Here is a 20,602-nt window from a genome sequence, read left to right as displayed (position 1 = left end):
TACCGTTTCACATGCCCAATGGAATTTGAACGTGCTTTGCCAGATCACGATTGGTTGGTGTATATACATGACAAACGGGCATTGGTGAATTGTGTAATACTTTAAAATATATAATATATAGATTTGTAATTAAATCAACACATTAGCTCTGATTATGGATGAAAAAAAAAATATTGGTTTACTTTTTTTCCCGCGAGGCCACACACTCTCTGAAAGGACCATATTTGGCTCGAGAGCCGTTTCCGAACAGTGGAAAATCAGCTGTCAATCAAAACGCACGCAACCCATAGCAACGCGTTACGGCAATGCCTCTACAGAAATTGTCCGACTTTTGTGCCGTCCGTTACTATTATATACATTGTCATGTTATAACAATCACATTTATTTCGTTTTATTGACCACGATATTATCCTTGATATTTGTCTGAGAGGGGCACTTTTGATTCATTTTGAAAAAGGGCAGGGGCTCGAGCACCCAAAGCCCCCCCCTCTGCACGTGCCTGCCACTGAGAGAGTGCAATTTCCTGTTAATGTCATAAATTCATATGGAATATGGACCTCCTGCCATACAGTAACAGCAAATAGCAAACCGCTGTTTACAACACTAATTTCATCAGGAAACCCATGGCGCAAATGTTTTTGATTTTAGAAGTGCAAACTGTAGAAGTGCTCTATTACTTTTTTTTTTCTTCAATAACAAAAACACCACTGTATGTCTTCTTCAGTCTGAAGAGAGGGAGGAATACAGCAATACTGTAACGTTAACAGTGTGGATTAGCCTGTCTGTTAATGGGTGGATTTAAGTGGCATAAATATGTCCAAAATCACATACATAGACCTCTTAATCTTAGCCTAATGATGGGAGGGTCAGCAGCATCATTCACATCAGGAGAGAGAGAGAGAGAGAGAGAGAGAGAGAGAGAGAGAGAGAGAGAGAGAGAGAGAGAGAGAGAGAGAGAGAGAGAGAGAGAGAGAGATGAGGGAGGGTCGTCATTTAGTGTTTGTTTTTTTTTCTCGTCGCGGTAGAGCTCTTCTATGAATCTTGGAAATTATGTTTTGAAAAGAGTAATAAATACTGTAAAAACGAATACCGAGGAAAACTATTCGACTCCTGACACTGATTCCTCTGTCGACTTAAGGTAGGCTATATCAAACATATTTGTAGCGCGAAAGACCACCATCAATGCATTCAGCACATTTGAAGGAATTAATAATAATTATTATTATTATTTTTGCCTACTGCATACTAGGAAAATGCATGTTTCTGCTCATTTTATGTTCTCTAAATCTGTATGAGAGCAGCGCGCCGTCATCACAGTAGGCTAAATACGACACATGTAGATAATTAGGCTACTCATAATGAACTATCAAATATTATTACATGCCAGGGGAAACTAACTGTACATCGCTGGATTTAAATTAGGAATCTATTCTGAATATAATGTATTGATCTCTTTATTAATTGGACCATAGGAAATGTTGAACTCGTCTTTGTTTACATCGTGTGCATATTGAGAGCGCTGAACTATTCTAGAAATTGGAAACGGGTCAATCTATTTTATATCCGATTCTGATATAACTCATTAATTATATGACGTGCCATGCTAAATTTCAAAAGCCAATTAAATAACTACAAGGGGGAAAAAGTGAATTCCTTACTTCCAGTATTATTTTAAATCACATTTAGGATTCACAACAAACAGGCTATTCTTTCTCTTCCACAGAATTAGTCCCGGATCTCCATGTTCGCCTGACCTGACACCTGACCAGCGGAAGGCTACTGATTTTTGCTACAAAATGACGGTGATATGGGTTGTTGATACTAAATGACATAACATGTATGGCTTGAAAGAAGATGGCAATGCCTCACGCAATGACCACCGTTTTTCCATTTGCAATTCGGGAGGTATTCTAATGGACCTAGAATCCAAGGCGGTGTAGCCGTAGATTTTTCTTTGACATCATGGGTTGTGGAGGCTCCAGGACAGATGTGTTGGAGCCGAGATATATGGAGAGCTGGACCAAAGAGACAGAGTCCACTTGGTTGACCAGCACAGACACAGACTTACCCCTGTCCTCCATCCAGAGCATCCCCTCAGAAAACTCTTCAGAGGTGGGCTTCCCATCAGAGAAAACGGCCAACCTTGGTGAGAATGGACCGAGATATTTCGAAGCTTTGGTCTCATTTTTAAAAGCGTTGAAATTACACAAATCTTCACATTTAAGTAGTTAAATTGGTCACCTTACCCATCAAAACCTTCATATGATATTTCCTTACCAAAAGGACAGGAAAGTGTTACAAGTCTGCTGTTGGTGTGCAATTGATTCAAGTAGGCCTCTTGTTGCCATGGCGATGGTTAAATCCCTTCAGTACAACAGTATGAGCAAGGATGAGCACAATAAGCACTCCTTACCTCTTTGTGCAGAATTGTTACACTTGGGGCAGCTACAGTGATTAAATTAGAATATTAAAAAAACTGATAGCAGATCATTAAAATAGATAACATTGCACTGACTATGACTACTGTCATTTTTAGGTCTTGTTTTGATTTTAGCCCTGTTAGTTAGACGTCCGTATATATATACACATTTATTTAAAATTATTTTATATATGTCGTTACTGCTGTTTTTTGATCAAATGATATAAGTATAATAATAAATGTTTCTTGAGCACCATTAGAATATTTTCTGAAGGATCATGTGACACTGACTGTAATGATGCTGAAAACTCAGCTTTGCATCAAAGGAATGAATTACATTCAATTTTAAAATATTTTAAAATAGAAAATATTTATTTTAAAGTCCCCCTGTGTATCCCTTAAAACTCATCTTTGATCACCAAAATGACATATTTAAATGTTTTTTTCCTGTGAAAAGAAAATGTCTTCATGACTTGCCTTAAAATAGCTTGAATGTAAATCTACATCTTTGCTTCACTTAGTATACATGGATCCATAAATATGCAAATGAGCCTCATCTCCACTCAATCACACGAGCTGATCCACTCGGTGAACTTTACTGTAGGAAACGCTGCACAAGGGCAAGGAAATACTGCTTTAATTCAGCCATATATGTTTGAACCAGAAACTGATTCAGAAGAAGTGGTGGAAGAGTGAATTATAGGGTCGTATCAGAATGGTAATGCGTTTATGTATCGCTCTTTACAACGTCAGACACATAACAGTAATTAATATGATTTGCCTTTTGCTTGACTACGTTATCCAACAGCGAATAATGTGTTGCTAATGTTAAACCATGTTCCCATTCGCCATCTCAGTCTGCCTTCTAAAAATCAGCATCCTTAGAAACGCTTTGAACAACTTAGAACATTACAAAGGCATACAGTTTATAACATCATAATATACATCATACACCCGCTATATTGCTAAATGTACCAGAGTTTTCATATCAACAGAGAAATATACTGGGATAACCTGGCTTCTCTTGAGACTCCCCAGCTTCAGAGAATAAAGCCCATTGATGCGATTGGTTACAAGGTAGTTTGTGACAAACACAGTCGATTTCAAACCATGGTTTTTGAGTCTTTTTTTCACTGCAGATTTAAGGAGAAAATACTCAGCAATTGTGTTTACTTATGACTTTGCACATGGTTTGTCTTAACCCTTAAATGCATAAATGTTTTACCAATCATTATTACATATTCGAGGTCTTTAGTGAGCCAAATCTATATTTAACACGGATGGATCTCTACCTGTTACGATAATATAAAACTGGCCTGATATTAGAGTACAATTACATAAGAATAAAGTAAAGCATATTGTGTTACCTTTTGGAACTTGGTTCGGTTTGAGCAGATGTTTGATACCATCATCAGAGCTCATTTCCCAGTACATTCAGCATCTGCCTTATATTCACCATCTCAAACATATTCTCAAAACTATCACTTTCAACATCTTCAAAACCAATATTTTGATCGCTGACAGCTTCTTCACCAGATCCACCAGCCGCTTTTCCATTACAGATTTTCACAAAAGGTTTGCGATATTTTCAAAATGTCGTTAAAAAAACTATTGCGAAATGACAGCGTTTCCATTAACCGATGTCATGCGACTAAAACGTTTTTTTTTTCCTCTCGCGATAAATCATTCCAAAAATTATGCAACGTATGTTGGGTTTATGTATATCCCAGCCACCGCACTGGCCATTATTATTAATGGAAGAAGACTTAGGCGTGTTGTCCAAGCATTAATGGCAAGAAAAGCCCCTTTGGGAGTGACACGTATGAGGTGTTTCTGAGTGTTCTCCCTCATATCTGCTTCAAGGTCTTCATGATCATTTGTGGCATTTCTTTGTTGTTTAGAATACAGTATTCCTGTAATCCTATTGTCTTTTATGAGTTTAATAAAGAACTCTGTCTCTGTACTGACCTGTAAATGCGAAAAAACTGCAGTTTTGCGAAAATTTCCTTTTTTCGAATTGCCTGAAAAACCACCTCATGCAAGCATAAAAACTTTTTACCGATATATGGGAGTTTATGCGAAATTGGCGCGTTTCGATTGGCAATATTTTCAATTTGCGCATTTTTAAGGGTAATGGAAACGCGCCTAGTGACACTATTATTTGATTGCTTTCAGTGCTTGATCTGCAGTAAATCGCGGAGACCATTTCAAGTTTTGCTGATGATACTTCCTATTCTTTTGTTTTTTGCCTGCGCTAACTATGAGTGAAACGTCACTTCATCATTGTGTATCAGACATTTTCACCTGGTAGAATAAAAGTGAATTGCACTTATTCAGTCATCAAAAAATCAATTATTGTTGTGCAGAAAATGAATTGTTTGAACAATAAGGTGCTTGATGTCTAACATTACGATGAGGAGGGTAATGTATGACTTCACGGGTCACTAAAGACCCGAGGTATGCGTTTATGGGTTAAAGCATATTAAAAACACCACATAGACATAAACAACATTAAAAACTTCCTTTTCACCACAGGAGGGTCATTCAATTATAAATTGTAAAATTGTAAGTAAGAAAGGAAGGATGGATGGATGTTTTATGGGCTAACCAGAATTTATATGTACCTCCTTCCATCTGATTGTGAAATATTCCTGAAATGACCATTACAGTGATTTTGTTAACAAAAGAATTAACAACTTCTATCTTTCTATCTCATTCATTAGATCTCTTTGATGATGATGGTCTGCCTGCTCCAGCTCAGGCATATCTGAAAGTGTGTTCTGCCATGTCTGAGGTTGGACTGAATGACATGAAAACTGGCACCACCCCCACAATACTCTCTTCTCAAGAGCAGGAAGTGCTGTCTTCTTCTGCTACCACAGTGCAGAGGAGAAGCGTGTTGCGAACTGAGGAAATTGTAAGTATTTTAATCCAAAATAATGGTTGTATTTAGTGCACGTAGCATGTGTGAACAAGACACTGTAATATAAATCAGTGTTTCAGAGCGTTTCAGTTTTATGTACCCCTTAATCTACACCACACCTAAAATTATGGTTCATTTTACTACGGTAATTCCAGTAATTCACTTTTAAACTAATAACAATTGATTAGCACAATTAAAAAATTGACTCAAAGCTTTCTTTCACATAAATGAGACATTTGAGCTTGTTTGGCTTTCACATTTTTTGACAGTTCAGGAGTACATTTAAGAGAAACTATCTCTGAAATAAAATATGTTTACACGGATCAGGCATAACATTATGAATATTGTGTTGGTCCGGACTTCTTAATTCAGCACATCCCACAGATGCTCGATTGGATTGAGATCTGGGGAATTTGGAGGCCAAGTCAACACCTCAAACTCATTGGTGTGCTCTTTAAACCATTCCTGAACCATTTTTGCTTTGTGGCATTTGTGGCATTCATGCTGATGGACATTATCCTGCTGAAAGAGGCCACAACCACCAGGGAATACCGTTTCCATGAAAGGGTGCACATGGTCTGCAAAAATGCTTTGGTAGGTGGTACGTGTCAAAGTAACATCCACATGGATGGCAGGACCCAAGGTTTCCCAGCAGAACATTGCCCAAAGCATCACACTGCCTCCCCTTGCTTGCCTTCTTCACATATGCATCCTGGTGCCATGTGTTCCCCAGGTAAGCGACGCACACGCATCCGGCCATCCACATGAATTAAAAGAAAACGTGATTCATCAGACCAGGCCACCTTCTTCCATTGCTCTGTGGTCCAGTTCTGATGCTCATGTGCCCACTGTTGGCGCTTTCGGCGATGGACAGGGGTCAGTATGGGCACCCTGACTGGTCTGCGGCTATGCAGCCCCATAAGCAACAAATTGCAATGCACTGTGTATTCTGACTCCTTTCTATCAGAACCTGCATTAACTTCTTGAGAAATTTTATCTACAGTTGCTCATCTGTTTGATCGGACCACACGGCCAGCCTTTGCTCCCAACATGCATAAATGAGCTTTGGCCGCCCATGACTCTGTTGCCAGTTCACCACTGTTGTCTTTTTTGGACCACTTTTGATAGATACTGACCACTGCAGACCGGGAACACCCCACAACAGCTGCAGTTTTGGAGATGCTCTGACCCAGTCGTCTAGCCATCACAATTTGGCCCTTGTCAAACTCGCTCAAATCCTTATGCTTGCCCATTTTTCCTGCTTCTAACACATCAACTTTGAGGACAAAATGTTCACTTGATGCCTAATACATCCCACCCACTAACAGGTGCCGTGATGAAGAGATAATCAGTGTTATTCACTTCACCTGTCATAATGTTATGCCTGATCGGTGTATATGACCTTTCTCATTTATCTGAGAAATATAATTGACATTCTTAATAAAAGGTTCTTTATTGGCTATATGGTTTCATAAAGAACCTTTAACATCAGTTGAACCTTTCCTTGGCACAAAGGGTTCTTTAGTCGAAATATTCTTCACACCAAGAAAAAGGTGGTTCTTTAAAGAACTGTTTACTGAAAGGTTTTTGGGGAGAGTGTAGGTTTACTTACAGTTGCTTACACAGGAAATGTGTAAGCAACCTAGGGAAAACTGTAATAAAAAGTTAAAAAGATTTGGTAACTGTCATGTCTGATAATCTTTCAATGTCACCTTCATTAGACCAAATGGCAGGACAACAGGATGTCCACCAAGCAAGTGACCATCACTGTGACTCAAAGTATACGGCAGGTGGACAAGAGCGGGAAGATCAAGGAGACATCGCAAACCACCTATGAGGTCATGAAACCGGTGGATGGTCTGATGGACTCAGCAGTTGACTCAGTGCCTAAATGAGGTGGATACACAAGACCTCGTGAAGATTGTGTTTTGGATTTCGTGAGAGCTTCGGTGAAGATGTCATGGACCAAAGAAGTAAAAAGCAGGGATGACCTAAATGAACAAGTTCATCAGTGCTTAATCAGAGATTAACGGGTTTCATTCAAGGGTCAATGAATTGTTTGTTTCATCATTCAGTTACATTCGACTCAATAATGTCTATTTTTATCTACATCTTTCCCCTGTAATGTCTTTGTCATAATGTTCTTTAATGTTGTTCATTTGATGCCAACAAAAAGAATCTTAGTAAAAGCATCTACTGTACATACACTGAAAGCACAGGATAGATCAGGAAGGGGAATCGAGAGGTGGACACTTGACTCAACCTACGAAATGATTTTGTGAGAAGTCTAACAAATATATATATATTTAAATTGTTTAAAAGCATAGGAACAACAAGTGTTTTATGAAGTCGATACATTGCTTCAGTGTTGATTTTGGATTTGAAAATCAGGGCTTTTTTGTACATCCCGTACACTTACTACCACACAATTGTTGCCTTTAAACAGTTACGCTTTTTTATTTTTCAGGTACAAGTGCAAACATTTGTTCAAAACCTAATTACAGTTACTGTAGCAAGCTATAGCACTACTGTAAAAAGAGTAGTGTACAAGAATAAGAAGCTTTGTTCCATTATTCCAATACTGTTTGATACATCACTGCTTTACTGACTGGAAGATGCTGTTGATTGAGTAAATAAATATTTATTGCAGTAATTTGTAAGAGCATAATCATTTATATTCTTACCTTTCTCTAGGTCCAGTCTCAGAATTAAGTTCTTAATACCGAATCCATTAACTAATGTTAAAGGGTTAGTTCACCCAAAAATGAAAATAAGGTAATTTATTACTCACCCTCATGCCGTTCCACACCCATAAGATTAAGCAAATTAAGATATTTATGTTGAAATCCGATGGCTCAGATGAGGCCTGCATAGCCAGCAATGACATTTCCTCTCTCAAGATCCATTAATGTACTAAAAACATATTTAAATCAGTTCATGTGAGTACAGTGGTTCAATATTAATATTATAAAGCGACAAGAATATTTTTGGTGCGCCTAAAAAACGAAATAACGACTTATATAGTGATGGCCGATTTCAAAACACTGCTTCATGAAGCTTCGGACCGTTATGAATCAGTGTATCGAATCAGCGATTCGGAGAGCCAAAGTCATGTGATTTCAGCAGTTTGGCGATCACGAATCATGATTCCATATACTGATTCGTAACGCTCCGAAGCTTCATGAAGCAGTGTTTTGAAATTGGCCATCACTATATAAGTCGTTATTTCGTTTTTTGGGCGCACCAAAAATATTCTCGTTGCTTTATAATATTAATATTGAACCACTGTACTCACATGAACTGATTTAAATATGTTTTTAGTACATTAATGGATCTTGAGGGATGTCATTGCTGGCTATGCAGGCCTCACTGAGCCATCGGATTTCAACAAAAATATCTTAATTTGCGTTCTGAAGATGAACGGAGGTCTTACGGGTGTGGAACGGCATGAGGGCGAGTAATAAATGACATTATTTTTATTTTTGGATGAACTAACCCTTTAATGAATTGAAACTTACTGTAAAGTATTCACAGTTAATCTATAAAATAATGTGGTTTTCAGTATATTTTTCATTTATTTTTGGGGTTAACATAAATAGGAATCTCATAAAGTAGAAATCAAAACCACACTGAACATTGAACAACCATTACAGAATTATGTAGCTCTTGTTCGGATTCAATCTTTTTTTTTTTTTAAAGGAATGTTTCAAAACCTTTCATTTATTTTATTGTTACCTGAAAGGTCCATATAATTAAGCTTAGAGTTTGCTACGCTAAGGACATTTATTGACTTTTACTGCAAAAGCTAGTACATATATTCATATACATGCATATATAAAACATAAATTAATATAATTTGGGCAAAAAGGTGAGGTACAGATATTTAGTAGTCACAGGAGAGTAACATCAAAAAATCAATTGCGGCAGAAACATTTGGTGAAAGTCATATTCATGTAGCGCTGCAGAAGTACCACCAGCCTAGTGATCATCAAGTGTCCTGGAGAGTATGAATGTGTCTCTCCTTATTATATACAGTAAGTCCTACCCTAAAACGTGGCTCATCCATCGCCATCTATTCATCTGCATTGAATTCTGGAAAGAAAAATGAAATCTCTCTCTTGGCTGATTCAATAGAATCTGAAAGAAAGAATATGATGCAATGCTGGATTATTAGTATTTAGAATGGTTAAGAAATTCGTCTTTATTTTATAAAACTGGAGATATGATTTTGAACAGGGATGGGCAGACCCTGTCCTGCAGAGTTTAGCTCCAAACCAAATCTGGATATCTAGAATGTTCCAGGACCAAGTTTGCCCATCCCTGCATTAGTGTATTCCAGCCTTTAGTTGATCTATACTAGTCTGTTCAGCCATTAACTGTTGAGTTTTGGAAATCTTCATCAAAACAGATTACTCTACCTGAACCATGAGTGGTGTTTCTGGTGTCAGTCAGCCCGTACTGGCCTCGAAGGGTGTCTGGTGAAGTGAAACGAGCTCTAAACACTTTTGTAGGACCCATCATCCCCCTCCAGTGAGTGATTGCGTCTTCCCTGGCTAGGATGTACGCTCTCATTGGGCCACTATTGTGGGAATAAGAGTCCATGTGAATAGCAGGATTACACAGAGAGCTGTGACAACATTGTCTTTCCCTAGATGGATAAATAGAATTGAATCCAAACAGAAAAGTGATCATATCTTCTATGACGTCAATAGCAGGCCTAGTCAATAAAGAGGAGTATTACTGACTTAGTGGCACTGCCGGCACACAAATGGAACTAAAATCGTAGGAATAATCAGTGGCTTATTTTTAAATTACCCTGACGTAGACTAAAATACGTGTGCTGCACTAATGTTTTATCTTCCGCAGACAAAGACATGTTCTGAGGGCAGGGTGCCATGGTAACATCGGTCTCATCTCACTGTCCAAACTGGATCAACCGCTACATTAACAACGAGCATTGATGTCCCTCTCCACAGATCATATATCTGCATTAATTATTCCCTTCAAAAGAAAGAGGGGTAATACAACATACAGTATTAGTAGTTTGGGGTCGTTAAGTCTTTTTTTAAAGAATGTTTTTCAGAGAAGTCTCTTATGTTTACCAATGCTGCATTAATTTCATCAAACATACAGTACAAACAGTAATATTGAGATAAATTATTACAATTTTAAATAACTGTTCTCTGTTTTAATATATCGTCATGTCATTTATTCTTGTGATGGCAAAACTGAAATTTCAGCATCATTACTCCAGTCTTTAGTGTCACATGATCCTTCAGAAATCATGCAGATTTGCTGCTAAAGAAACATTTATCATTATTATCAATGTTGAAAACTGCTTAAATTTGTTTGGAGTTCAAAACAATAGTATTTATTTGCAATTGAAGTCTTTTGTAACATTATAAATGTGTTTATTGTTACTTGAAAGCAGTCATTTCTTTAAATGTACAGGCCCCACATTTTGAATTGTAGTGTACTATGTGGAAATATTCAGGTGGAACATAAAGCTTTATAAAGATCTATTTCTTTACATTCTTTCTGAATGTAGTGATTTAAATGTTAATGTCTTTGATGAAAAATGTCCTATAGGATGATCTGCTCAGAGGGTGTTTTGAGGAAATTGATTTCTGAAGATTCTAGACTCGAGAAACTGCAAGTGGTTTCAATGTTAACCTTTGACCTCCATAAATGCATGTTCAGTCAGATAACATACAATTACAAGAATTTCTACATCAGCTGTTCGTCTTCCCAGTATTATAAACAGGTTTTCCCATGAACTTATTCACGAAATAGCTGAAATGTTAACAATGTATAGACATAGCGTCTTGGTTACTGATAACTTGGGGCACTTGTGAGCCCCAATTCACCTCTGAGCCGAAGATTGACAAATGGGGTCCCTATGGAAAGCGCCAATGAACTGCGTTATGAGTGTTGGAGATGCAGATGCTGGCAAGCTGTAGCGTGCCCTTTTGGCAACTGCTCTCATACAGTTATAACCTATGCAGCTCCCCAAGTAAGCCCAAAGAAAAATAATCCTCCATGCCAAAAGGATAGAAGGGACAAGGCTTACAACGGTGATGGTCGTTGCTGCTGTTCCTTTAGTTTAGTAGGTTTATAGCCTGACGTCGTCATACTCAATTCTAGTCAGAATATGAGTCTGATACTGCTCCGTTGGGCTGTGATTATGGGGCGTGTTTCAACCGAACCAGGAAAGACCTCAATTGGATAGACCTACAACCAATCAGAGCAACGGAGCGACGCATAACGTTAGTTGTCAAATGTCAACAGAACTCAACTGCACTGTTGCCAAGTCCGCGGGTTGAAGCGACCCCAATTATGTGATATACAGACCCAGGAATGCGAATTTTAGCAGGCAGCCCAGCCAAAATAACACATATTTTACCCCCCGAATGCCATTTTTTTCCAGAGAACCCCCCCCCCCGGCCTATTGGGCCTGTTTTTGGCTAGTTTTGAGTAGCGATTGGGCAGGTTTTGTTGTAAAAACTTGGCAACCCTGTCTGCCCGCACGCTGGAATAAGTAACGTTAGAAGAAAAAGATGAGTCTAAACGATCTTTGCCGGTGTTGTAAAAAAAGAATTTAAGGATACACAGAGTCCTTACCAACACGATCATCATTTCTGAGAGAAATAGTAAAGGTGAATGCATATACGAACAAGTTCTCCATTTAGGATTAGAACAAATTCAACCCAAGCGCCTTTGATGACGTGGATGATTACGTTACTGTTTATCATCTGTCCATCATCGTCTAAAGCCCGCCCTGACAATTTCATTGGTCCGAACAGTTTCTGTTCAGGCATAATTACTCCTCTACGAATCAAGTCCAGACCGAACTGCCCGAGCTCAAATGTTGTGGCCGTGGCTAAGTTCGGCTGACATCCAGGCTAGTAGGTATACTTCACAGGAAGTATATCTGTTCCCATTTTTTTTCAGCCATATTTTTAATATAACTCCGATTTTATTCGTGACTTGAAGGTGAGTAAATCATGGTCTAATTTTCATTTTTGGGTGAACTATCCCTTTTTGGAACTCACCAGTTCCATTGGCCATTGGTCTTCAACATAACGTTGAACATGATAACTTTTAAAAAAGCTAAAAACAAACAACAAAATTACTAAAACTTTAACTAAAATTTAAATGAAACTAAAAAATACAAAATGAAAACCAATTAAAATATATATATATATAACTATAATAATATGTATAATAATATCTCAATATAATACTGAGAAGTAGTTTTTGTAAAAACCCTCCTAATTGACATACTGTGTTGATCAATAAATACAGGAATATTTAACGACCACCAAATACTAAGCCCAAAGATACTATACTGAATGCTGGATCAATGTATTCTATTAAATATAAAAAAATAATTATATAGAACGTTTAAAACAGCTGCCGTTAACCAGCATAATAAATACAATATAAGCAATTGCATACATCCACACAAACAAAATTAAATCCTGTTTACTTTAATCAGATGTAAAATAAAAAATTTTTTTATTATTATTTAATGATCATTTGTGGTCTTTATTACTATAACTTACAGATTTAGATTAATTAAGCAGTGCACACAAATATGTCCACAAACCTGTATATAAATATGTAAAATACTGGCTCCTTCGCAGATCTAGCATATCAAATAATTGTTCATTTTCTTTTCCACTAAAATATTATTAGTCTAGAACTTTAAAGGGGCTATATGCGTTTTTCTGAAATTTAAACTCGCGACTGACACCTGTGGCCAAAAAACAGAACTGCTCTCATTTTCTGCTCGCTCTCGCAGCGGTGGTGACGTCACATCCGCAGACAGCGCGGGAAAAGACGACCCGCCAGAAAATAGGAAAAATAGGATACAGGCTTATAGGTGCACCCACTGTGAGCGGACAAGGTGTCAGTATGCTCATCAGGAGATGTTTGAGTCATAAATGGTAAAATAAAAAGGCTATTGTTACGTTTATTTTGGGGAAAAAGTTGCAAATAGCCCCTTTAAGCTGCATTGTAGGCACTTTTATGGTTAGTGAGAAAACAATAATTTTTTTTTTACCTTGACATGAATTCAACCAGTCTTTGATAGAAAAATCGTCCTGTAAAATAAAAACAGGGAGGATAACAAAAAAAACCTGCTGAGTGCTGACTGTTTTGATGCATCTTTCGATTAGCTTATCCACTAAGAATGAATCAACAAGGGTGATGTGGTTTATGCAGCAGATTTTTACTGCAATCTGTTAATATGGTCTGACAAGCTTTTGCACAGATAATACAGACATCTGAATGCGAGGCAGCTGCTTTTTTTTGGATGTGGGATATCATAAGCTGAGACTGAGTAACATGTTCTCTATCCACATGCTGTCTCAACATTACATCTCCAGGTTATGTGAAGCCTTTACTATGACTCACCCCTGTTTAAAATCACGCATCACATAGACACCCGCCCACACATGTACTGTGCTTAACCATTCAATCTGTTACAAAGATACAAACACAGACCATTTTCATTCATGCAGTGCATCCCATAGAAAAATCATTTTCTACCTGCATGTTCAGCATAAAACTTTTCTGAATCTTCTGTCCTCCACATCAGATCTTTCCTTCTAATGATAATGAAGTTTTCGAGAATCTTCTGATGAAGAGTCTGAAATGGAAAGAAACAACATATTAATATGTTTCAGTGCTCCATCTAGGGCTACGCTCAGAATATCGATACAACGATACATTGTCATGAACTCCTGACGATGCAGCTGCCGCATCAATTCTGCGCTTTTGAATGTAACCAATTATCACGTGATGTCAAGTTGTGCCAATTTTAGAAACGCGAGCAGCAGTGCGAGACATTTAAAATGTATATGAGGATTTTAAGTTACAGTTTTTACTTTTATGGAATATTTTTAATGTTTGTTTAGTCATTGAGCATTGCTGACTCGCTTCAGTGTCACTATAGTTGACACTAATTGTCATTTCAGTTATTGAGGCAGAGACTTTAAAAGCAAAAGGAAGAGCCATTCTAAGCTTTTTTTATTTCATTTAACTTATTGTTTCTTTTAATGACAAAAACAAAATAGTTTTTCAGTTATCACAACTGTTATGACACAAAATTTGTATCCACGTGATACGTATCGTATCGTGACTTTAGTATCGTGATACGTATCGTATCGTGACTTTAGTATCGTGATAGGTATCGTATCGTGACTTTAGTATCGTGATAGGTATCGTATCGTGACTTTAGTATCGTGATAGGTATCGTATCGTGACTTTAGTATCGTGATGCGTATCGTATTGTGACATTGTTGGCGATACACAGCCCTAGCTCCATCTGCATCTCTTTAAACCAAAACCATAGACTGTAAAATATGGATGTAGTGTCCGTGAAGTCACCCATAGGATTCTGAAGAGCAGTTTTGAAGCGTAAAGCTGGCAGTTGCCATCTTGTCATCGCACATCACTCCCGGATAATAGAAAATGGGCAAAGAGGCGGGACGTGGGTGGAGCTGAGGTGACGCGATGACTAACAGACAGCAGATAAATGGCTATCCACCTGTCACTCAAAGTGGCCACTCCCTTAATTATGCAGAACTTTAAGGCTTTTTATAATGTAAACGAATGAGTTATAAAAAAATTCACCCCCCTCACAGTTGTCATGAAGGGCAAAATTAGCCGTATAGACAAAAACCACAATTTGTACCAGGCTATAAACATGTTTTTTTCTGCTGTAAATTTGGGCATTTCAACATGAGGCTCAATGAGATTCTGCTCCCTTCTGGAGCCTGTCCCTAGTGGCCAGTCGATTAATTGCAGTTTAAGTCACTTCCGTATTGGCTTCAAGAGAAACTGCGAGAGGTTGCCGCCTGACCAAAACTCATTGTTGGTGGTTAGAAAAAATGTTCTATGCTAATGAAAGCCTGTTGCAGTTTTGCTGTATCTTTTCCCAACAATATGACAAAGTATCTCAGCAAAAAAAAACTAAAAAAAAAGTTAATTAAGAGTTTTAATCTCCCAAAGGAACAAGGGTAAAGGCTGTGATGAAAGTAGATCTCAGACTAATGAAAACACAAACATTTAATTTAGAATCCGCTGGTGTAAATTAAAGCAGCCTGGGCTTCAGTTTTCAAACCACGTTGCATGAGGAAATTGTCGCTAATTAAAGGCACCTTTATCTCTTTGAAGCGACAGACAGAGGAAATTAAATCAAGCAAGACGTAGGCTTGTTATAATAGTAAAGACAAATTATTATGTAGCCTTAAGCCTCTACATATTTTGAATTACGTGCCATCCGTCTTTCTTCATTAAAAGAGTAACATTCAGCAGGATGGGGAGACCAGGGCTAGTTATCACACTTGTTGTTCAGGATATTAATAGTAACTTAAAGTGCCTCCTGAGATTTAAAAAATAATTGTATAATATTTAAATTTAACAATACATTTGCATGACCACAGTTCTCTGATGTTAGTTGGCATGCAGGTAAACATTAAATATTTTTATCTTTTTTATGGTTTAATTTGAATTGGTTTTATTTTCATTAAATTAAATTTGTATTATTTAATTAATTATTAGCTTTTCGACAACTCATGAACCCCAGTTTGGGAAACCCTGGGGGGTAAGCTATCATGTTGGAACAGCCAAATTATGGGCTTTGACATTTAAAACAGTGAAACAATTATGGAGTATATGATAAAATATAACACACACAGAACTACCAAACAATAGTTTGGATAGTTTACCCAAACTAAAAAAATATATATTCTCCCTAATGTCTTTCTGAAACACAAAGTACATTTCTTCTTTCATGGAACATAAAGGCGTGTTTTTTTGTTCATAGGTCATCAGAAGTCAATGGTCACCAAAACTGTTTGGTTACAAACATTCTTCAAAATATGTGTTTTTTTGTTTCCCAGTAGAAAGAAAGTCATGTTTGGAACCACATGAGGGCGAGTAATTAATGACGGCATTTTCATAACCATAAACTCAGCAAAAAAAAAAGAAACGTCCTCTCTCACAGTGTTGGGGTAACTCGAGTTACGTAATCAGATAATTTTTTTTAAAGTAACTAGTAAAGTAACGCATAACTTTTAAATTTATAATAACAAAATATCTGAATTACTCTTTCAAATAAGTACCGCAAGTTACTTTGTTTTTTCCTATGTATTGACTGACAGCTCTCCTGTCCCCATGTTGAGAAATCAGGAGTAAGTGAAGAGGCGTTGTGTGTAAACATGATGGTTATTGTAGTTCTAGACTCAATGCGAGCATGCATTTACTCATCTCACCTGCACAAAGATTCAGTATTCCTCAAAATGAATAAAATCAGTGACATGCAAAATCAGAACACTACGCAAACCTCAAAATATTGTTATGCATTTAATCTTGCTTTATTGACCAATGTACTTGCCACTGTCCTTCGAATATTCAATAAGTGTTATACTTTCTTCTCCTGCATTCTTTTCTTCTGCAATCCAGAATGGCAGCACAGCTGTGTCCTCTACTGTACACATGTGAGTTTGCATTTCCTTCAGCCTTATTATTTCAATTTTGGTGTGAAAGGGCCTTTACATTTGCCCAAAAATTTGTTATAAAAAAAAACTTAGCCCTAGTGAGAAAAAGTAACGCAAAAGTAAGATTACTTTTCCTAAAAAGTAACTAAGTAACGCAATTAGTAACATTATTTTTCAAAGTAACTTTCCCCAACACTGCTCTCACATTCAACTTTTTTTTTCCTCCAACAAATTGCTTAATGTACAAATATTTGTACACTGTACAAAAAAAATCAGGTCTCCAATTGAACATTTTCTAGTGACTGATCACGTCAAATTTTTTTCGTAGGCCAAATTGAAATTCTGTGAATTAAATTGTATCAATTCACAGAAATTCAATTTGGCCAACTGAAAAATGGAGATGTGATCGGTCACTAGAAAATTTTCAATTGGAGACGTGAATTTTTTTTACAGTGTAGCTACATAAAAATACACATAACACATAACCTGAACTATTCACAGACATTTGAAGAACAGAAATGGAATAATGAGTCCCAAATTCCCAATATTAAATAAGTTTCAATATAAAAAGTAGCAGCAGATTTGCCAGTTTTTGCTCTGAGATGTTATCCCACTGTTACACCAAGGCAATGAAGGAATGCACTTCTTGAACACATCTGGGCGGACTTCTGGTTACGTGTGGTTTGGCACCATAGACTGTTTGGCACAGCAGACGATCAGTAATCTTTCCTGTCTCCCTATCGTAGGCATCTTACATTAGTTTATTTTTCCTGGTGTTTTTCAGTTAGTAGAAAGGTCTTGTTAGTCTGTTAAGTTATTGTACCTGTGACTTTAACTGTCTACCACCTAAAACTGTTAAATTCTTAAGGACTGCTCCACTGATGCATTTGCAAAAATAGTTTGGTTCTTGCATGAAAAACAGTTTAAATCCTTTTCCATTACAGATCTGTAAAGCTTATTTGAATTTTATAAAATTTAAAACTTTCCTTTTTTCCCCTGAGTTTAGTTTGTTGCCATTTGATTTTGCTTTAGTTATTTATATAATCGGACAGGTGTTCATTATAACAGCTGCAATGCCATCATCTCACCTCCAGAATGAGCGGATGGGCCACGGCATCTGGTTTGACGACCGCGAGGGTGAGCTGCAGTGCCTTCACACACCGCATGTCTGCGAATCTGCGATTGCTTCAATTTCCCGATTTCACTTCTACTAAAAGAAGGGCTTATATATTCCCCGTGTTTTGTCTCCAGATCGATATGATTAATAGTTACACGCTAACCAGCAGATCTAAACACACGAGTGGTCGTGAATATTTCACATCACAGTTCAGACCAATAATGCGTAGTAGTACAACTAGATAAATTAACGGATACAATGTACACGATCCACCGAGGAAAATCCGTTCGATAAATCAGTTGGTGGTTAAATTTGTTTTCAAATCGAACACATCTCGATTAATAAACTGTACGAGCTCCGTGCTGTGGGTTGTATGGGCGCCGCCATCTTGCCCGGTAGTAAACATAGGAAGTAACAGAGTGCGCAGCAGCTCAGGAAAATTCCAACAGTCTGATATTCACACACTTTGTTGTCAATAAATCTACAAATAACCAACATCAACACAGTAGCTAATATATTTTTAACAAAAAAATCAGTACCTCGAAAAAAAATCTGTTATCTATGCATCATATCAAACATTATGTTTGATAAAACATTGTGGAAAGCTTTCAATAAAATACAGAAAATATCTGTAGAATGTTCATAGTAGTACCTTAAGGTACGTATTTTGTCTAGGGTATTAATATGGACATTTTATGTGTAAAAGAGTTACAAAGATGTAATTTTAAAGGGATAGTTCACCCAAAAATGACAATTTGAAAAAGCAGAAACAGCCATTCACTGCCATTATAAAGCTTGGAAGAGCCAGCATTAAAAAAAAAATGGTGTATTCGTCTGAAAGAAGAATGTCATATACATCTAGGATGACTTGAGGGTGAGTAGGCCTAAATCATGGGCTAATTTTAATTTTTGGATGAACTATCCCTTTAAGGGTACTGCCCCAGTGACAAACTGCTGTATAGCCTACCCCATACAATTTTGACACCCTTTTTCTCTGTGTGAATGGTGACAGACAGATTTCGGTTCTTAACAAAACTTTTCTTTTGGTATCCATATTTTAAAGCCCTATATGGTTCAATTCCAAGATATATAAGGATCTCAATAGGCTCTAAGAGTAAATTGTACACATTTTCAGTGATTAAAAACCAAATATGGGTCACTTTACATAGCCTACAGCTGATCCTTTTTTTTTTTCTTTGAAAGAGGAACAGCTGAAGAACAAATAATGTTGAAACTAGAAATGTATCTTGTTAATCCGTGTGCCCTTTTATATGTTATGAGTTTGTGCAGGATCTGACATCAAATGTGAATTTTTTTTAGACAACTAAGATGAATTAACAAAAATCCATGTGATGACTTGTGTGAATTATTTTCTTAACACTGATGATGTGGCTACACCACAGATCATTTTTTATTGTTGCGTGTCACAGCAGGCTGCAGTAAATAGACCTTAATGTAGAATCCTTGATTTTCACACACCTATATCCTTTGTTCATTTGCCAGTCTGTTTTGACCTAGTTACCCCAACTTTACCCTGACCACCACCATGGCTCACACATGTTCATTCAGTGGGCTTTTCAATGAGTTTGCTGACACCAGTTGAACCAACACGTATCCCATTTTGACACCCTGTCTGTTTCATGTAGGTCTTTTAAGGAGTGACAGGATGGGGTCAGAGGTGCATTTCCTGCCATATGCCCATTTGGTCTGCTGTTCAATAATATCTAGCCTTCAGGGTTACTAAAATTGTAGCCCACTTGTGATCGTAAAAATGCATGTGAAAGAATTCAAAAGCTAGAGCTTTTATATATTACTTACTTCACAGCAAATCACACACTGAGATAGAAATGCTTCTCACCGGAGAACTGTGAAAAGTGAGAAAGGTGAATTTCAAATTACCAATATAGTTAAAATTTATACATAATGACTGATCTTTATTCAAAGAGTCCTTTTGAGCATCTTTGTTGGACAGAGAATAAGCTGTTTACCTCTCAATTGCTAGCACCTGTTTTGACATCTACTGAAATGCGAGTGTCCTTTGACCTTTTCTATTCCCATGCTTCACAGAGCAGCACCAGACTCTCACAGACAGCTGTGTCAACCTCAGCGGGAGCAACTGCCATACCTAAGGAAGGACAACACTTTTAAAGCTCAAGAATTATGGTGTGCCTTGACCAACTCCACTTTTAAATGTGTATTCATGTCTTTCACATTAGACAAGATGACCCTGACATCACATGTATCATAAAACAATGCATTTCTGTCATCTACCCACATTCATGCCCACTTTCCTACTTCTGTGAAACAATGCATTCTGTGGAAGAAGATCGATATTTAAATGATTAAAGTGTTTTGTCCATGCAATAAAAAAGTGTGATTCAAAACAACATTGGAACCCATTGACTTTCATTGTATACAAAAAAAAAAAAAAAAAAAAAAAACTTTTTCATCTAGACAGGAATTGTCTGGGTTAAAATTGTACTAACATTCAAATTAATAATTTGGCACAATGTATGTATTGTGTATATACATGTTCTTACATTGTGTACCTATATTTAAAAAAAACTTAATTGACCTTATGAACACAGTAAGCACATTGCACCTTGACGTAAGTACATCTAACATAAAGTGGGACC

General features: G+C 37.1%; 2 protein-coding genes across 2 annotated transcripts; one reads left to right on the top strand and one right to left on the bottom strand.

Annotated features, from left to right (window-relative positions):
- The first annotated feature begins 972 nt into the window (after positions 1-972).
- baalcb (BAALC binder of MAP3K1 and KLF4 b) lies at positions 973-7,993 on the top strand. Its single transcript, XM_079831032.1, has 4 exons — positions 973-1,138; positions 1,724-2,146; positions 5,143-5,336; positions 7,064-7,993. The coding sequence occupies exons 2-4, from the start codon at positions 1,963-1,965 to the stop codon at positions 7,235-7,237; spliced, it is 552 nt and encodes a 183-aa protein (XP_079687158.1). The 5' UTR covers positions 973-1,138; positions 1,724-1,962; the 3' UTR covers positions 7,238-7,993.
- Positions 7,994-8,838: 845 nt separating this feature from the next.
- Positions 8,839-18,394, bottom strand: nme6 (NME/NM23 nucleoside diphosphate kinase 6). The gene is made up of 5 exons (XM_079831031.1): positions 17,938-18,394; positions 13,896-13,995; positions 13,408-13,447; positions 9,761-9,921; positions 8,839-9,479 (listed from the first exon to the last, which is right to left on the bottom strand). Exons 1-5 carry the CDS (start codon positions 18,013-18,015, stop codon positions 9,415-9,417), a joined length of 444 nt encoding a protein of 147 aa, XP_079687157.1. The 5' UTR covers positions 18,016-18,394; the 3' UTR covers positions 8,839-9,414.
- Positions 18,395-20,602: the final 2,208 nt, after the last annotated feature.

Source organism: Gobio gobio, assembly GCF_949357685.1.
Source record: "Gobio gobio genome assembly, chromosome: 12".
NCBI lineage: Eukaryota > Metazoa > Chordata > Actinopteri > Cypriniformes > Gobionidae > Gobio > Gobio gobio.
Note: the sequence above shows the minus strand (reverse complement) of the source record. Positions and strands in the feature narration are given on the sequence as shown.